The sequence below is a fragment of the Gouania willdenowi genome, chromosome 17 (genome assembly GCF_900634775.1).
Source record: "Gouania willdenowi chromosome 17, fGouWil2.1, whole genome shotgun sequence".
Lineage (NCBI taxonomy): Eukaryota > Metazoa > Chordata > Actinopteri > Blenniiformes > Gobiesocidae > Gouania > Gouania willdenowi.
Window position 1 is genome coordinate 34,889,915 of NC_041060.1, and position 18,282 is coordinate 34,908,196.

At 36.0% G+C, this 18,282-nt stretch overlaps 2 protein-coding genes across 15 annotated transcripts in view; both read left to right on the forward strand.

Moving 5' to 3' along the window:
• obscnb (obscurin, cytoskeletal calmodulin and titin-interacting RhoGEF b) overlaps positions 1–17,223 on the forward strand; it is a 121,790-nt gene extending 104,567 nt beyond the window's left edge. For 4 of the 14 annotated variants that reach the window (XM_028472931.1, XM_028472941.1, XM_028472940.1 and 1 more), the window contains one exon: positions 77–139. The gene's annotated coding sequence lies outside the window, so the exon portion shown is untranslated. Of the gene's footprint in view, positions 1–76; positions 149–2,540; positions 2,553–17,102 lie in introns of those variants that run through there. The other 10 variants (XM_028472936.1, XM_028472938.1, XM_028472937.1 and 7 more) reach the window with 6 other exon arrangements.
• Positions 6,595–18,282, forward strand: part of LOC114478823 (obscurin-like) — a gene marked incomplete at its 3' end in the record, with an annotated part of 63,086 nt that continues 51,398 nt past the window's right edge. The window contains exons 1-3 of the mRNA XM_028472103.1: positions 6,595–6,663; positions 7,937–8,007; positions 10,954–11,040. Of these exons, the coding sequence (XP_028327904.1) occupies positions 11,004–11,040 (37 nt within the window). The remainder of the gene's footprint in view (positions 6,664–7,936; positions 8,008–10,953; positions 11,041–18,282) is intronic.

Sequence of the window (18,282 nt, forward strand, 5' to 3'; positions counted from 1 at the left end):
TGCTAATGACCTCCATGTTGGGATGTTCTCCTGCTGGCTACTGTCTTCATTTCATCTGTGGTTCATTTTCTCTCAGATGAGCAGATTGTTGCAGGAGCAGCTGTTCCATCAGACATTCCTAAACAGACGAGCAAAGCAGCAGTTAGCGGTACGAGTCCCTCACTGACACCAACTCACACTATGGAGGAGAAAGAAAGGCTTCAGATGAAGCTCCACACGTTTAATCAAACGTATCAGAATAATGTAGCTCAGTGAATCTTACAATCATTAGAAACATTCTATTGGACTATTTAAACTGAAATAAACGAGGAATTTTAGCCTGGTTCTACCTCCCTAATGTCATGGAGTCTTTACCCTTGAATAACTCCAGATAATCCAACCTCAGGACGACAGCCTTGGCCCTGGTCAGATATTCTGATCGCGTTGCTTAACGAGACGCCTTTATCATGATCTTAGTACTTGTTTTCGGCCGGGTCATTTTTAGAGGCGTGGATAATTGACTGTGCCCCAATGACGGTGTTTATTGAACTAGATAACACACTTTCAGATGGAAACTTTTGAAACACATTACAGTTCATTCAGAAGAAAGTTTCTTCTTTATTTAAATGTGGGAACTTCCATAGTATAGCAGGGGTAAAAGCGTATGTATATATAATAGAAATAGAATTCACCTCCAGGCTCCCCTTTTAGGGTAATTTATTCATCAGGATCTCAAATATAGGTAAAAATATTGGAAAATAAATAATGTTCATTCTCAGAAGCAAAGTGGATTTCTCATTATTAAAGCTTTTAATCCTGTAGACTTTCTAATCCCAAATTTTCAGAGTATCTTTTCTAATATCCTGTGTTTAAATTCCATTTTTCCATCCAACTCTTGATTCATGGAAAAAGCAGAAATTTGCTGGCGAACATCAGTATTTAAAGGTGAAGTCCGCAACTCTCAGATCCCTCGCTCCCCTTCCCTCCCCGCTGCTCTCTTGCCCTGCCTCAAAATTTTCTAAAGTCCCTCCCTCAGAGGAGCTAACAAGCTAACGTTAGCCAGACAGCAACATCACAGTAATATAACATGCTCTGTTCAAAGCATATTACCCCAGCGCTTCTCTCTCTCAATGTGCACACACCTCAGCAGCAGCAGCAACACAGTGTCACTTACAGCAGCCTCCACGGAGGTTGCTGCGCACTAGGGACGGGCAATATTGACAAAAAAAATTATCCCGATAGTTTCTGGTATTTATCACGATTACGATAAAAATCACGATAAATAAAAACTATAAGTAAAAAAACTGCTGACTCAAAGAGTTCATGAGCTGATATTTTATGGAATACATTTGTGCATGTGGGTCACTATTAGTGTTATTGAATGTAATTCATTTATTTCCTCACTTAAAATAAAATTATTTTTTAAAAAAAGCACATGAAAAGCAAAAATAACTCCATTATCTTGTTCATTTATCTGATAAATGAGTTACATAAAGTTATGATTATAAATAACTTGATTTCATGGAATTTAACCAGATTAAGTTGATGATTTAATCATTCAGTATATTTATGTGTAATAATCAATAGTTACATTAGTCTAATGGGACCAGCTTTGTCTGTGAACACGTGAAATATAACAAAAAAATTATTAATAGTGACGTTAGTTTATGTTAATTTTTATTTCACACATGTGACATGTTCAGCTTTTATCCTTTCATACAAGTATTAAATCTGACCATAAACAAATCTCTGTGGTTTTATGACAGTAAGACGTGTTCTTTTTACTACTAATAATAATAGGATAATAGTGCAGTAGTGCAGTGATCAGTAGTGCAGGTGAACATTTAAATTAAATAGTATACATATATGTACATGTACATTCATAGTGACAGAAAATAAAATAAGGTGGTGACATGGGATTTTGAAAAACTACAGAAATTGGTTTAAACTTGCAGATTAGAGTGGGCAAAAACAGACAGAAAAGTGTTCAAAATGGTTCAAAGTGACAATAGTGGAACAATTAGTTGAAATTGGCGAATAATGGGGGGGTAAATTAAAAAAATAAGGCATTAAATGAAGTTAAAAGTGACAATAGGTCAACATACTGTATGTGACATTAGGTGGAAAAGTGGTAGAAAGGGTTTATAAGTGCTGAACATGTGTTGGAGGTGGAAAAATGTGTAGAAAAGACATTGGAACGTGATGGAGAAATGTCAGAAATGGGAATAATGTAGCAAAAATACATTAAAAGGAGGAAAAATATGGCAAGAAAATGTGATGAAAATAGATTGAAATATGGCAAGTTTGGTGTAGTTGCATAAAAATGGTAAAAATAATCAAAAATGGGCTCAAATTGTAAAAAAAAAAAAATTGTAGTTTTTTTAAGGCACTTGCAGACCCCTCTCAGGTTGAGAACCCGTGTCCTAAAGGAATGATCAGTACTTTGATCTCTTTGACGAGCTCTTCTATCTAACGGATGCTAATGTGTCCAACTGTTGAGGCGTGTCTGGTTCTCTCTAAGAAAGGAAGTGGTGTGTTTTAGGGTTCCTCCAAAAAAGCAGACAGAGTGAAGCCTGGTGCTGATGTCAGCACCTCTGAGCTGAACATGATAGAGAAAGCTAGAGCTGGAGCTAGAGCTGGAGCTAGAGCTAGAGCTGGAGCTAGAGCTGGAGCGAGAGCTGGAGCTAGAGCTGGAGCTAGAGCTGGAGCTAGAGCTGGAGCTAGAGCTGGAGCTAGAGCTGCTTCTTTCATTGAAACGTGTTCAAACCAGGGTTGGGCTCAGTTATGTTTTAAATTACCCATATTCAACTACAATTAAATTATGATTATAGTGACCAGCCATTTTTTTTCCAATTACAAATAAATTACAATTATTTGTTTATCCTCAGAAAGTAAATTACATTACATTCTCAATTACCTAAGTTCAATTACAATAATCACAATTACTGAGCCTGAAATAAATAACCTAATAAAACTTAACCTTTCTTGTGTGTTAGCTTTCTGTTAGCATCTCTAATGCTAATGGTTCCTAAATCAGCTGTAAAATACACTCAAAATAATTATCAATCATACAATTTATTTCCTATCTATTGGTTACCTTGTTAGACTTCCTAATCAATGAATATATAGGTTTTAATATTTTTGGTGTGGGCATATGAACTGTATGTATGTCTGTATACCCCTAGATAAAAAATAAAAAATAAATTGTAAAATGTGAGAAAGATATGATATGAAACACATTTTAATAATTGTTCACTACATATGTGTAGAACTGTACATAGAACTGCAACATGGTTCTCCAGTTTAGCATTAAATTATAATTGACAATTTTTATACAAGTTTCATAGCAATTACAATTAAAAAGTCAATTATCTGAACTCACTTACAATTTCATTATCATTACGACAGCAAAATATATTTAAAATTCAAATTACAATTATAATTATGCCATAATTGTAATTAATAATTATCAATTACGTAAATATAATTATAATTGACTCCAACCCTGGTGAAAAGTGTAAGTTGAAGGCCATTCCACCACTATGTGTGATCTACAGACAGAGTGAAGCGTAGTGCTGATGTTCCACAGCCCGCTGAGCTTCAATCAAACATCAAAGGTCTTGTCACTGAGCTTCAAACCAACATCAAAGGTCCTGTCACTGAGCTTCAAACCAACATCAAAGGTACTCTCACTGAGCTTCAATCAAATATCAAAGGTACTCTCACTGAGCTTCAATCAAATATCAAAGGTACTCTCACTGAGCTTCAATCCAACATCAAAGGTCCTGTCACTGAGCTTCAATCAAACATCAGAGGTACTCTCACTGAGCTTCAATCCAACATCAAAGGTCCTGTCACTGAACTTCAATCCAACATCAAAGGTCCTGTCACTGAGCTTCAGTCAAACATCAAAGGTCCTCTCACTGAGCTTCAATCCAACATCAAAGGTCCTGTCACTGAGCTTCAATCCAAAATCAAAGGTCCTCTCACTGAGCTTCAATCAAACATCAAAGGTACTCTCACTGAGCTTCAATCCAACATCAAAGGTCCTCTCACTGAGCTTCAGTCAAACATCAAAGGTCCTCTCACTGAGCTTCAATTCAACATCAAAGGTCCCGTCACTGAGCTTCAATCAAAAATCAAAGGTCCTCTCACTGAGCTTCAATCAAACATCAAAGGTACTCTCACTGAGCTTCAATCCAACATCAAAGGTCCTCTCACTGAGCTTCAGTCAAACATCAAAGGTCCTCTCACTGAGCTTCAGTCAAACATCAAAGGTCCTGTCACTGAGCTTCAATCCAACATCAAAGGTCCTGTCACTGAGCTTCAATTCAACATCAAAGGTACTCTCACTGACCTTTGACTGTGTGTGTCTCAGAGCGCATGATCAGCGCTAATAAAATCAGTGTCTCCTGCAGACAAAAGCAGAGCTTCTAGTGATGATGATGATGTTGTGAAGCGTCAGCCCCCAGAGCTGGAGACCAAAGGGAAAGGTACACTGACCGCTCTTTTTCCTCAGCTCTTCAATGTGTTCTAAGTCAATGTAGAGAGGCTGACCAATGAGTGTTATTATGTGCAGACAAAGTGAAGCATGCTGGGTATGATGAGGCCCTCACCATTTCACACAGCTCACAATTACACACCGAGGTCAAAGGTATGACTGTTGTTGTTGTTGTTGTTGTGTAGCTGAATTCTTGTTTCTTGCTGTGAAGCAGCATGATTGGCTGATTGATGTGTGTTTGTCACATTGTTCCCTTCTGTTTTCTATGCTAGAACATGTGCTTTCAGCTTAATGATTTGTTCAGTGTGACGTGTTGCATCGTCCTGACGTTCAGAAAGATCAACTGTGTGTGTGTGTGTGTGTGTGTGTCATAGTTTGAGTCTGAGCATTGTTGCCGAGTTGTGGTTCAAATATTTTTGCCAAGTTTTGTTTTGAATAATGTTGCTGAGTCACAGTTTGAGTTTTGTTGCAGAGTCATCGTTTCAGGTTTATGAGTCACAGTTTGAGAATTGTTGCCAAGTCATGGTTTGTAAATTGTTACAGTCACGGTTTGAGTATTGTTACTGAGTCACGGTTTGAGTATTGTTACTGAGTCACGGTTTGAGTATTTTACTGAGTCATGGTTTGAGTATTGGTTACTGAGTCACGGTTTGAGTATTGTTACTGAGTCACAGTTTGAGTATTGTTACTGAGTCACGGTTTGAGTATTGTTACTGAGTCATGGTTTGAGTATTGTTTCCAAGTTGTGGTTTAAATATTGTTGCAAAGTCAGCATTTGAGTATTGTTGCCCATTCATGATTTAAAGGGGAGGTATTATGAAAAATTCTCTTTCTAATGGTTTTACTACAGTGATATACAGTAGATTCTTTAGCCTCATTCAGAGGGACAAAGTGGAAAAAGTTCTGTTTCCTCCCTCCCTTGTTATTCCACATTTTGTAAAAATTCAGCCCCAAACGGGCAAGTTTGATTTTTCTTGCATTGTGACTTCACATCGCGGAAACTCCTCCCCCTGAAAATCCTGGCTCCTCCTACCATATCAGAATGTGAGCTCCTCCCTCTCAAACTACCTCACAGGTAAAACAAACATAGCGATATTACAGTTAATAACTTTATGTTCAGTATATAGATAATCCAGTATATAATTAAACAGAAGAGCGCTCACAATCAGTTCCACTTTTAGTAGCCGTTACATCACCTTTATGGAATGATCAGACCTGTTTTTGACACAATGCGACGCAGCAGTTAAACAAAACAATGGTCTATCGTCTTAAATAGACTGTCTGTGGTCATAAGAGCTCATGTGAGTGTTTGAAACAGCTGACTCAGCTGATAGTTGAGAGTTTACTTCCCTGCGGCGCAGAGTGAGCGGTTACAATCAGTTCCAGTTTTAGTTGCCGTTATATCGCCTTGTATCACTTTTATGGGATGATCTGACGTGTTTGTGACCTAATGCGATGCAGCGGTTGGACAAAAATAATGGACTATGGACCAGCAGAGGAGCCAAGGCCCACGCCCAGCAGACGGCCAGAGCCGCGCCGAAGTGGGCAGCCGGCGGGCGCCCGGTGTTGCTGAGTCATGGTTGAGCTTCGTTAAAGAGTCAAATTTTGAAATTTGTTGGCAGTCAGTGTTTTAGTAGTGTTGCTGAGTCACAATGAGTTTTGTTAATTAGTTACTGTTGGAGTTGTATTGCCGAGTCATAATTTGAGTTGGCGCTGAGTCAAAGTTTAATTTTTTTTACTGAGTCAAAATTTTAGTTTTGTTGCCTAGTCATAGTTTGAGTTTGTTGCTGAGTCATAGTTTGGTATTTTGTTGCTAAGTCACATGATCTCTGTCTGACTGTTGTGCATCTCTTGGTCATCCAGTCTGAGTGTTGGTGTGAAAGCTGCGGTGCTTCGTCTGCCATGACTTCCGTCTGTATCACTGATGTCATGAATGCCATAAATGTAATAAATGTTGGGTCTTTCTGTAAACTGTAAAAACCTGACACAGATGAGGAAAAACTATTCCTAATTATTAATATCCAACGAGTTCAAGCAACAAAACAGTCGTTTTCCAGGGATGAACTCAACAGAGATGAAATATGTCCAACACGTGACCCATGTTTACGTTCCAGCCACGACTCCTGAGGTTTCATTGGCTGCAGGAAAAACCACGATGCAGCTGATGAGTCAGAAGGTTAAAGGTAAAACATGGAAACACTTTCATTTGTCTCACATTTGCTGCTGAAAGTCCTTTGTTTTTGTGAGCTTTTGATTTTATGTTGTTGGGCTTTTCTTTGCCATGACGTCCATGATGTCTTCTACTGGTTACTGTGGTCCAGAAGCTGCTGCTTCCAGCCTTGGGTTGTGTAGTGTTGTGTTGTGTTGTGTTGTGTAGTGTTGTGTTGTGTTTGTGTTGCTCTGGAGCTTCGTTAGTGACTTTCTGCTTAAATGAATGGAGTCCAGGTCAATGTGTTGTGCTGCTTAGTGTCCCTTGAATTCCTTGTTTGATCCTTTGCTCTCCAGCTTTGTGTTGGATGTTGAACGTTGGATGTTGGATGTTGAATGTTAGATGTTGGATGTTGAACGTTGCCTTGTGTTGAGTTTCTGCTTCCTGTCACTTTGCTGTGGTCGACACAATGACGTGTGTTATTGGTCAGTCTGATGCTACTCCTGCGTTACTTCTAGCTAGGGCTACATTATCACTATCAGTGACACCATGTAGAAGCTGTTATTAAGTCAGCGATTCTCAACATGTGGCTTTTTGTTTTCATTTAAATTGTAATTCCCCCAGAAAACCTTAAAAAGTGAAATTATTTCTGCAACTTCCTTTGTCCCATTCTCAAAAACTTCTTACACTTTATCAAATTTTTGTCTTCATTTTTTTTGGCCACTTTTCATCTAAAGCTTTGCTTGTTTCCTTTTTCTCTTTCATTTTACCACTTTTGGTTCCACATTTTTGCCCTTTTTAACTATAGTTTGCCACATTTTGCTCATTAAATCTACCCTCTGCCATTACGTACCACCTGTTTCCTCTTTATTGCCCATTTTTGGCCACTCTTGACTGCTTTTGGCCCATTTTAGTCACTTTACCACTTTTTCTTTCCATATTCTTGCCACTTTTGGACCATTTTTGGCCACGTTACCATGTCTGCCTCCACTCACTCGTCAAAAAAAAAAAAAAAAAAAAACGTACCGGACCGGCCCACTTTGGGTCGACGACCCACTAGGAACATTGCCTGTTACGTCAGATGGCCAGTCCACTCATGATTCTAGATGCTTTGGCTTTGAACTTGTGGCCCAGATTCTCATGTGCGTGTGCATGGTTGTGTGTGTGTGTGTATGGCGGTGTGTGTGTGGCGGTATGTGTGTGTGGTGGTGTGTGAAGCAGCATTTGTGTCTGCTAATGACCTCCATGTTGGGATGTTCTCCTGCTGGCTACTGTCTTCATTTGATCTGTGGCTCATTTTCTCTCAGGTGAGCAGATTGTTGCAGGAGCAGCTGTTCCATCAACATTCCTAAACAGACGAGCAAAGCAGCAGTTAGCGGTACGAGTCCCTCACTGACACCAACTCACACTATGGAGGAGAAAGAAAGGCTCAGATGAAGCTCCACACGTTAAACTCTGCCCAAACACCACATAAACGTTGCCCCCACCGTTGGCCAGACCCAGGGGTGGACTGGCCATCTGTGTACCGGTATCGTCCTGGTGGGTTGTCAACCCGCAGTGGGCCGGTCCAGTCCGCTAAAAGCAGTCACGAGTTGGCAAAACATGGGCAAAAAAGAGGAAAGAAGGTGGTATGTAATGGTAAAGGTAGCTTAAAAGGGCAAAATGTGGCAAACAATAGTGAAAATGGGCAAAAATGTGAAACAAAAAGAGGCAAAATATGGGGGAAAAAAACCCTGATTTATTGAAAAAGAAAGGTGTTTATTGGGCTAAAGGTAGGTTATTTGGACAAAAAATGTCAAGAAAAAATAGTTAAGAAAGGGCAAAAATTGGACAAAAATGTCAAAAGAACTTACAAAAATTGACAAAAAATAGGAAAAAAGGGTTACTTATTGGCAGAAATGTGAAAAAAAATGTTGAAAAGGGTCAATATGGGAAAAAAGAAGTTGCAAAATGGCCAAAGAGAAATAGGTAATATGGTGAAAATGCCAGCCCACCCCTGGCCTGATCTATTGGTTCCATCACCACGATGTTGCAGGGAGAGCGTTTGCTCATTGGCAATATGTCGCAGAGATGTCGGCATTTACCGTACTCAAAACATGACCACCACGCGACTTCTTCTTGGGACGTTTTCTAGACTTACATTTTGTCAAGATTTAGTCCTCAGTTCTAGTCTAGTATAAAACATTAGAGTTGATGTTTTTTAAACATTCAATGACCATTAATCCACTTGTTTAACTCGTATCAATAAAATCGATTGTTTACTGTTGCATCATATGAGGGTCCTTCTTATTTACCTCCCAGATTCCTGATTGTTGCCATGGTGTAGTGACAAAAGATAAGAATGCTGACTTTTAGCTAAAATACTAAAAGTTTATTCTAAAAAAACATACAGCATTGTTTCCCAATCATTATCCTACAGACGTCTGATCTGTTCCAGCTGTAATTCTAATTCTTCTGGTGTAAATTTCTCTCTGATCTAATTCAGATATTCCTCTCTCTGTGTGCTTCTACCTCCTCAGTAGATCAGTGGTTGTTGTAGGACTGAGCACACACGTTCTGACCTCACGTTGAACCATTCACACACCTGGTCCTCTAGCGCTGGGCCTGTGTCTTCATGTGATAGAATATTAGGGTCTCCATTAGCGTCTCTATTATGGTCTCCATTAGGGTCTCCCTTAGCATCTCCATGAGGGTCTCTATTAGGGTCTCTATTAGGGTCTCCATTAGCATCTCCATTAGGGTCTCCCTTAGCATCTCCATTAGGGTCTCCATTAGCGTCTCTATTAGCATCTCCATTAGGGTCTCCATTAGGGTCTCCATTAGCGTCTCCATTAGCGTCTCCATTAGCGTCTCCATTAGCATCTCCATGAGGGTCTCTATTAGGGTCTCTATTAGGGTCTCCATTAGCGTCTCCATTAGGGTCTCCATTAGCATCTCCATTAGGGTCTCCATTAGCGTCTCTATTAGCATCTCCATTAGGGTCTCCATTAGCGTCTCCATTAGGGTCTCCATTTGCATCTCCATTAGGGGCTCCATTAGGGTCTCCATTAGGGTCTCCCTTAGCATCTCCATGAGGGTCTCTATTAGGGTCTCCATTAGCGTCTCCATTAGGGTCTCCATTAGCATCTCCATTAGGGTCTCCATTAGCATCTCCATTAGCGTCTCCATTAGCGTCTCCATTAGGGTCTCCATTAGGGTCTCCCTTAGCGTCTCCATTAGCGTCTCCATTAGCGTCTCCATTAGCGTCTCCATTAGGGTCTCCATTAGGGTCTCCCTTAGCGTCTCCATGAGGGTCTCTATTAGGGTCTCCATTAGCGTCTCCATTAGCATCTCCATTAGGGTCTCCATTAGCGTCTCTATTAGCGTCTCCATTAGCATCTCCATTAGGGTCTCCATTATGGTCTCCCTTAGCATCTCCATGAGGGTCTCTATTAGGGTCTCTATTAGGGTCTCCATTAGCGTCTCCATTATGGTCTCCCTTAGCATCTCCATTAGCGTCTCCATTAGCGTCTCCATTAGGGTCTCCATTAGCGTCTCCATTAGGGTCTCCATTAGCATCTCTATTAGCTTCTCATTAGGGTCTCCATTAGCGTCTCCATTAGAGTCTCCATTAGCGTCTCCATTAGCGTCTCCATTAGGGTCTCCATCAGGGTCTCCATTAGCGTCTCCATCAGGGTTTCCATCAGCATCTCTATTAGGGTCTCCATTGGGGTCTCCATTAGCATCTCTATTAGGGTCTCCATTAGGGTCTCCATTAGGATCTCCATTAGGGTCTCCCTTAGCATCTCCATTAGGGTCTCCATTAGCGTCTCTATTAGCGTCTCCATTAGGGTCTCCATTAGCGTCTCCATTATGGTCTCCATTAGCATCTCCATTAGGGTCTCCATTATGGTCTCCCTTAGCATCTCCATTAGCGTCTCCATTACGGTATCCACTAGCGTCTCCATTAGCATCTCCATTAGGGTCTCCGTTAGCGTATCTCCATTAGCATCTCTATTAGGGTCTCCATTAGGGTCTCCCTTAGCATCTCCATTAGGGTCTCCATTAGCGTCTCTATTAGCTTCTCCATTAGGGTCTCCATTACGGTCTCTATTAGCGTCTCCATTACGGTATCCACTAGCGTCTCCATTAGCATCTCCGTTAGGATCTCCATTAGCATCTCCATTAGGGTCTCCGTTAGCGTATCTCCATTAGCGTCTCCATTAGCATCTCCATTAGGGTCTCCATTACGGTCTCCATTAGCGTCTCCATTAGGGTCTCCATTAGCGTCTTCATTAGGGTCTCCAGCAGCTCTAAAATCAAACTGAGGTTGTTATTTTCTCAGACTCTTCTCCCGAGAAAACAACGCTTGCTGCTGAAGATGCTAGCAGTGCGATGACTCCGCCCACACAGCACGAGTCCAAAGTGAAAGGTACAGTAACCATAGAGTTAGCAGCTTTGTATATACATAGGCTGAAAGAAGGATGCGGATGTGAAAGTTTTATGTTAGTGTTGCAGTAATCAAAGACTTATCACAGCGTTAGGGTCACCAACAAGTGATCGTTATGGAACTGAGGGTCACGTGATCTACATTCATGTCAGCATTAGAACAACCAATCAGAGCATTAACACAGGAAACTACAAAGGCTTTTTCTTTCATGTTGGATATTTATCTCTCATTTTGTGTTGTTGTTTCATGTGTTTGGATTCATTTAGTGTTTTTAGAGTCATTTTGCATTTTTTTTTTTTTTTTAACTGTTTTGAATAGTTTTGTCATTTCTTTGTGCTTTTATTGTCATTTTTTTATGTTTTCCTTGTGTTTTGTGTGTCATTTAGTGTGAGTTTTTTGGGTTTTTGAAATAATTTTCTGTATTTTAGTTGTCGTCTTGTGTTTTTTGCAAGTAATTTGGTGCATTTTTGTTTTATTGTTTATTTGGAGTCATTTTATGTATTTATGTAATTTTTCATATTTCAATGGAATTTTGTATATTTTTCTGTCATTTCATGTAATTTTGTTGTAATTTTGTATATTTTTCTGTCATTTCATGTAATTTTGTTGTAATTTTGTATATTTTTCTTGTGTTCACCATGGTTTTGTTGGGTTTTTTTAGTCATTTTGTGTGTTTATGTGGTCATTTTGTTTGTTTTTCTAGTCATTGCGTGTCTTTTGAGAGTAATTTTGTACCTTCAGTATTATGTTTTTTGGGTCATTTTGTTGTAAAAGGTTTGTTTTTGGAGTAATCTTGTGTATTTTCAATGTCATTTTGCATATTTTAATGTTGTTTTGTATATTTTTTTCATTTTGTGTCATTTTCTATATTTTTCTTGTGTTCATTGTTGTTTTGATTTGTTTATTGTGTCACTGTGTTTTTGTATTCATTTTGTGTATTATTATAGTCATTTTGTGTATTTTGAGTAATTTGGTGCATTTTTGTTGTTTTATTCTGTTTACATTGTGTGAATTTTGGTTGTTTTGTATATTTCTAAATTCATTTTTGTTGTAGTGTTTATTTGGAGTCATTTTTGGATATTTGTTTTGTCATTTTATCTGTTTTGTTGTCAAAATCTTTGTTTTTAGAGTAAACTTGTGTATTTTTTTGTTGTTTTGCATATTTTAATGTAATTTTTTTAAATTTTTCTGTATTTTTCTTGTGTTCACCATTGTTTTGAGGGTTTTTTGACTCACGTATTGTGTTTATTGTGACAATTTCTGTCTTTTTGTAGTCATTGCGTGTCTTTTGAGAGTAAATTTGTACATTTTTATTGTCGTATTGCGTTTTGGGGGTCAGTTTGTGTTTTTTTGTTGAAGTTTTATATATTTTTTAAATTCATTTTATGTGTTTTGTTGTCAAAATATTTGTTTTTTGACTAATCTTGTGTATTTTTTGTCATTTTGCATGTTTTATTGTCATTTTATAAATTTTTCTTGTGTTCACCGTTGTTTCGAGGGTTTTTGAGTCGTTTAGCGTGGCTATTTTGTTGATTTGCGTTTGGAAGTCATTTTCTGTATTTTTATTATCATTGTGTGTTTTGCGAGCAATTTGGTACATTTTTGTTGTATTATGTTTTTGGGGCAATTTTGTGTATTTTAGTTTTCATTTTCATCTTCTTTTTGTCATTTTAATTATGTTTTTTGTGTTTAAGTTTATTTTTTGAGTCATTTTGTGTGTTTTTGTTGTAATTTGGTGTATTTTTCTGTCCTTCTCCTGTGTTGTCGAGTGCTTTTTTTATGGATTTAGACTGAGGGCTACATGTGGCCCGTGTCTGCAGTGTGTGCTTCCTATACTCTGAGCTTTGGTATCACAGTGGACAGTGATTGTTGTGTGTGTCTCAGTAGCTTTTTGAAGCTCTGATGAAGTTGTGTCACCTGCAAAGAAAGTGAAGCCTGCTGGTTCTAGTTCTGATGCTGGTTCTGATGCTCTTGGTCCTGCTTCTGGTTCTGATGCTGCTGGTTCTGGTTCTGCAGCTCCTGGTTCTGGTTCTGTGCCACAGCCCAGAGAGCTGACAACACAAGTGAAAGGTACTCACGCTGCTGTTTGGAGCTTTGTTGCAGATCTTCGGTAATAATTGTCATCAATGTGTGTTTTTATTTTGGGGAGAAAAACTAAAGCTTGTTGGCTTTGAGTGCAACGGATCACAGCGCTAGAAACAAAGGGAGCTCATTGTTGTTTACTTTCATAATCATGTTTTAATAATAAGGATTGTGCGATTGATAAACATTTGATGGCTTTTAACACAGTTGCTTTATAAGAGACGACCAGGATTCCTCTCTGACCACGCAATGGATTGTTCCGTTGTACAAACACATACACGTAACAAACATAGGCACCGATTCCATGGGTGCTCGGGCCCTGGAGCATTTATACAGGACTCTATTCTCCCATGTGCGTAAATCCAAAAGCTGAGAAGAGGTGCTGTTTCTGGCTGCTCGCTATTCTCCCCTGTACTTAAGTAAGTCTCTGCACGCCTTGATCACTCAGCTGCTGCTGTGTGATTAATTAAAACTCTGACAGACACAGACTTCTGTCCACGTTGGTCACAGTGATTCAACTGTTTTCATACTATGTCCAACGTAAAGTCACAGTTTGATCCACTACAGAGTGAGACATGCTGTCATATGCAGATGAGGATGGATCATAAACTGTTCCCACACATATTTTAATGAGGCTCAGCTCAGGTCACTTTAAACTATTTATATTTAAAACTGTGCATTATGGAAGTTAATAATTCTGTTTCACTGTAAACATCCCTCTGTATTTAACGCTCTGTGGACGCGTTATTTCCTCATATCTCCATCATCTAACTCTGTCACGCTTTACAGTGATGATGATGATGATGATGGAGAGAGATTTCAACTGTGACTTGGACAGAGGAATGCGGCCGATCCTCAGTCACACTGCAATAATCTGATCAATAATCTGATTAAATCAACCTGGTACATTGTTTATCAATGAAGGCATTTCAAATTAAATTTGAACTTTATCATTTTCAATTTTAAACCACCCAAAGTCATAAATTAAATCTATGTCCAGGATTCATTGATTAGGCTTCAAAGATTTGTGTTTTTGAAATTATTTTTTTATTTTGTAAAAAAAGTGTCTGACACTGAAAAAATTATTTGAAATCTTTCCCAATGCACTGTTTATAATCTTCGCCCTAGTATATTAGTTACATATTTAAGTATATTAGTTACTTATTCAACTATATTAGTTACTTATCCAAGTATATTAGTTACTTATCCAAGTATATTAGTTACTTATTTAAGTATATTAGTTACTTATCCAAGTATATTAGTTACTTATCCAAGTATATTAGTTACTTATCCAAGTATATTAGTTACTTATTTAAGTATATTAGTTACTTATCCAAGTATATTAGTTACTTATCCAAGTATATTAGTTACTTATTTAAGTATATTAGTTACTTATTTAAGTATATTAGTTACATATTTAAGTATATTAGTTACTTATTTAAGTATATTAGTTACTTATCCAAGTATATTAGTTACTTATTCAACTATATTAGTTACTTATCCAAGTATATTAGTTACTTATCCAAGTATATTAGTTACTTATTTAAGTATATTAGTTACTTATTTAAGTATATTAGTTACTTATTCAACTATATTAGTTACTTATCCAAGTATATTAGTTACTTATTTAAGTATATTAGTTACTTATTTAAGTATATTAGTTACTTATTTAAGTATATTAGTTACTTATTCAAGTATATTTAGTTACTTATTCAACTATATTAGTTACTTATCCAAGTATATTAGTTACTATTTAAGTATATAGTAATTATTTAAGTATATTAGTTACTTATTTAAGTATATTAGTTACTTATTTAAGTATATTAGTTACTTATTTAAGATATATTATTTATTTAAGTATATTAGTTACTTATTTAAGTATATTAGTTACTTATTTAAGTATATTAGTTACTTATTCAACTATATTAGTTACTTATCCAAGTATATTAGTTACTTATCCAAGTATATTAGTTACTTATTTAAGTATATTAGTTACTTATTCAACTATATTAGTTACTTATTCAACTATTAGTTACTTATCCAAGTATAGTTACTTATCCAAGTATATTAGTTACTTATTTAAGTATATTAGTTACTTATTTAAGTATATTAGTTACTTATTTAAGTATATTAGTTACTTATCCAAGTATATTAGTTACTTATTCAACTATATTAGTTACTTATCCAAGTATATTAGTTACTTATTTAAGTATATTAGTTACTTATTTAAGTATATTAGTTACTTATTTAAGTATATTAGTTACTTATCCAAGTATATTAGTTACTTATCCAAGTATATTAGTTACTTATTTAAGTATATTAGTTACTTATTTAAGTATATTAGTTACTTATTTAAGTATATTAGTTACTTATTTAAGTATATTAGTTACTTATTTAAGTATATTAGTTACTTATCCAAGTATATTAGTTACTTATCCAAGTATATTAGTTACTTATTTAAGTATATTAGTTACTTATTTAAGTATATTAGTTACTTATTTAAGTATATTAGTTACTTATTTAAGTATATTAGTTACTTATTTAAGTATATTAGTTACTTATCCAAGTATATTAGTTACTTATTTAAGTATATTAGTTACTTATTTAAGTATATTAGTTACTTATTTAAGTATATTAGTTACTTATTTAAGTATATTAGTTACTTATTTAAGTATATTAGTTACTTATTTAAGTATATTAGTTACTTATTTAAGTATATTAGTTACTTATTTAAGTATATTAGTTACTTATTTAAGTATATTAGTTACTTATCCAAGTATATTAGTTACTTATTTAAGTATATTAGTTACTTATTTAAGTATATTAGTTACTTATTTAAGTATATTAGTTACTTATTTAAGTATATTAGTTACTATCCAAGTATATTAGTTACTTATTTAAGTATATTAGTTACTTATTTAAGTATATTAGTTACTTATTTTAAGTATATTAGTTACTTATTAAGTATATTAGTTACTTATTTAAGTATATTAGTTACTTATTTAAGTATATTAGTACTTATTTAAGTATATTAGTTACTTATTTAAGTATATAGTTACTTATTTAAGTATATTAGTTACTTATTTAAGTATATTAGTTACTTATTTAAGTATATAGTTACTTATCCAAGTATATTAGTTACTTATTAAGTATATTAGTTACTTATTTAAGTATATTAGTTACTTATTTAAGTATATTAGTTACTTATTTAAGTATATTAGTTACTTATTTAAGTATATTAGTTACTTATTCAAAGAAAAGTAATAGAAAAACATTCACAATAGGCAGACATTGTATCATATTTATGTGAATACTGTTATCTTAGAAGTGAAAACCATTAGCATCATTTTATGATCACAAACTGGTCAGGCTGTACCTATTGGAGGCTTGTCCCAATGAGTTGAAATATAGTAAGATAGTTCAAATTTTCAAAATTTGTCTTTTGTGTATTCGTGTCCATTTTTTGTATTTTTTTATTCATTGTGTGCATTTCTGGTATAGTTTTGTATATCAATTCTAGTTTTGTGTGTTAATTGTTGTTTTGTGTATTTCTGTTCTCATTTTCTGTAGTTTTTTAAATTTTGGTATTTTTGTAGTCATGTTATGTGTTTTTGGGTGATTTTTTTCATTACTTTAGCTGACTTTTGTGTAGTTTTGTGTAGTTTTCATAATCCATGTGAATATTTTGATATTTTGTGTATTTATTCGGACATGCTTGTGACGTGGAAAATTGAGTTGTGAGTCGTTTGTTGAAGAAGACCTTTAATGGACGATACTCTCGTAGTCGGGACTGCTTTCGGCGCCATCTTAGTCCCTTCTTCTTCTTTTCTGTTTTTTAGATAACAGGATTCTCCTTCCCTCGTACGTTTTCTGGGTTTCCATCATTCCACTGGTCTTTCTGTCTCTCTTTCTTATGATTTAAAGTGTAAAACTAGCGTGTGCTGTTGCTTTGTGTCCTGCAGCGTGTCCAGTTGTTTTCACTAAAGAGCTGCAGAACCAAACAGCCGAGGAAGGAGGCTGTGCCACTTTTCTCTGTGAGCTTTCCAAGCCTGCGCTGGACGTGGAGTGGAGGAAAGGCCAGCTCGGCCTTTGTCCCTGTGCCAAGTATGAAATGACCCAAACGGGTCAGCGAGCCACGCTGGTCATTCATGACGTCGACCCAGAGGATTCTGGGAGCTACACGTGTAACGTTGGCGACTGTCAAAGCGTTGCTCAGCTCACAGTCAAAGGTACGCCTGGAAACGTTTTACCAAATATGGTTGACGTGAAGTTTGGACGACGGCTTTCACTCCTAAATCCACCTGTTCTTCTGGTCCTAAAGGAATCTTAATGGGAACCCTTTTATACGTTCTACATCCCACCGTCACATTCTATCACACTTCTTCTTTCCATTGTTTGATGTGTTTTTGTTGAGGTTTTGGTCATTTATTGTCATTTTGCGTATTTCTGTGTAGTTTTGTTGTTGTTTTTTATAATTTTCTGCTACTTTTGTTGTCATCTTGTGTCTTTTGGAGTGAATTTGATTATTTTAGATGTCTATTGTGCATTTTTGTTGTAGTTTTGTGGTATCTTTGTGTACTTCTGCAGTCATCTTTTGTGTTTTTGTAGTAATTTTGATTATTTTAGATGTCTGTTTTCTATTTTAGGAGTCATTTCTGTAGTTCTGTATATTTTTCAGGGTTTTTTTCTTAGGTATTTTTATCACTGTATTTTTGTTGCTATTTTGTGTGGTGTCGTTTTGCGTATTTTTATTATAGTTTTGTATGTAATTTCTCATTGCATGTGTGTTTGGGAGTCTTATTTTTTTGTTCTAATTTGCGTAATTTATTGTCATTTTGTGTATTTTTGTTGTTATTTTGTGTGTTGATGTTACCGTTTTGTGTATTAATGTATATTATTTCTTATTCTGTGTTTTTTTTTGTTTTGTTTTTTTTGGGGGGGAGTCATTTTGTATACATTTGGAGACATTTTTCTGTATTTTTGTTATATTTTTGTATAATATATTATACAATATATATATATATATATATATAATATATTATACAAAGCTGAAAACAAAGCGCATGTTGACCTTTTGACTTTAATGCTGTTGTTTCCTGTGGTGTTGATGGAAATGATGATGTGGATTCCTCTGTAGCTCCG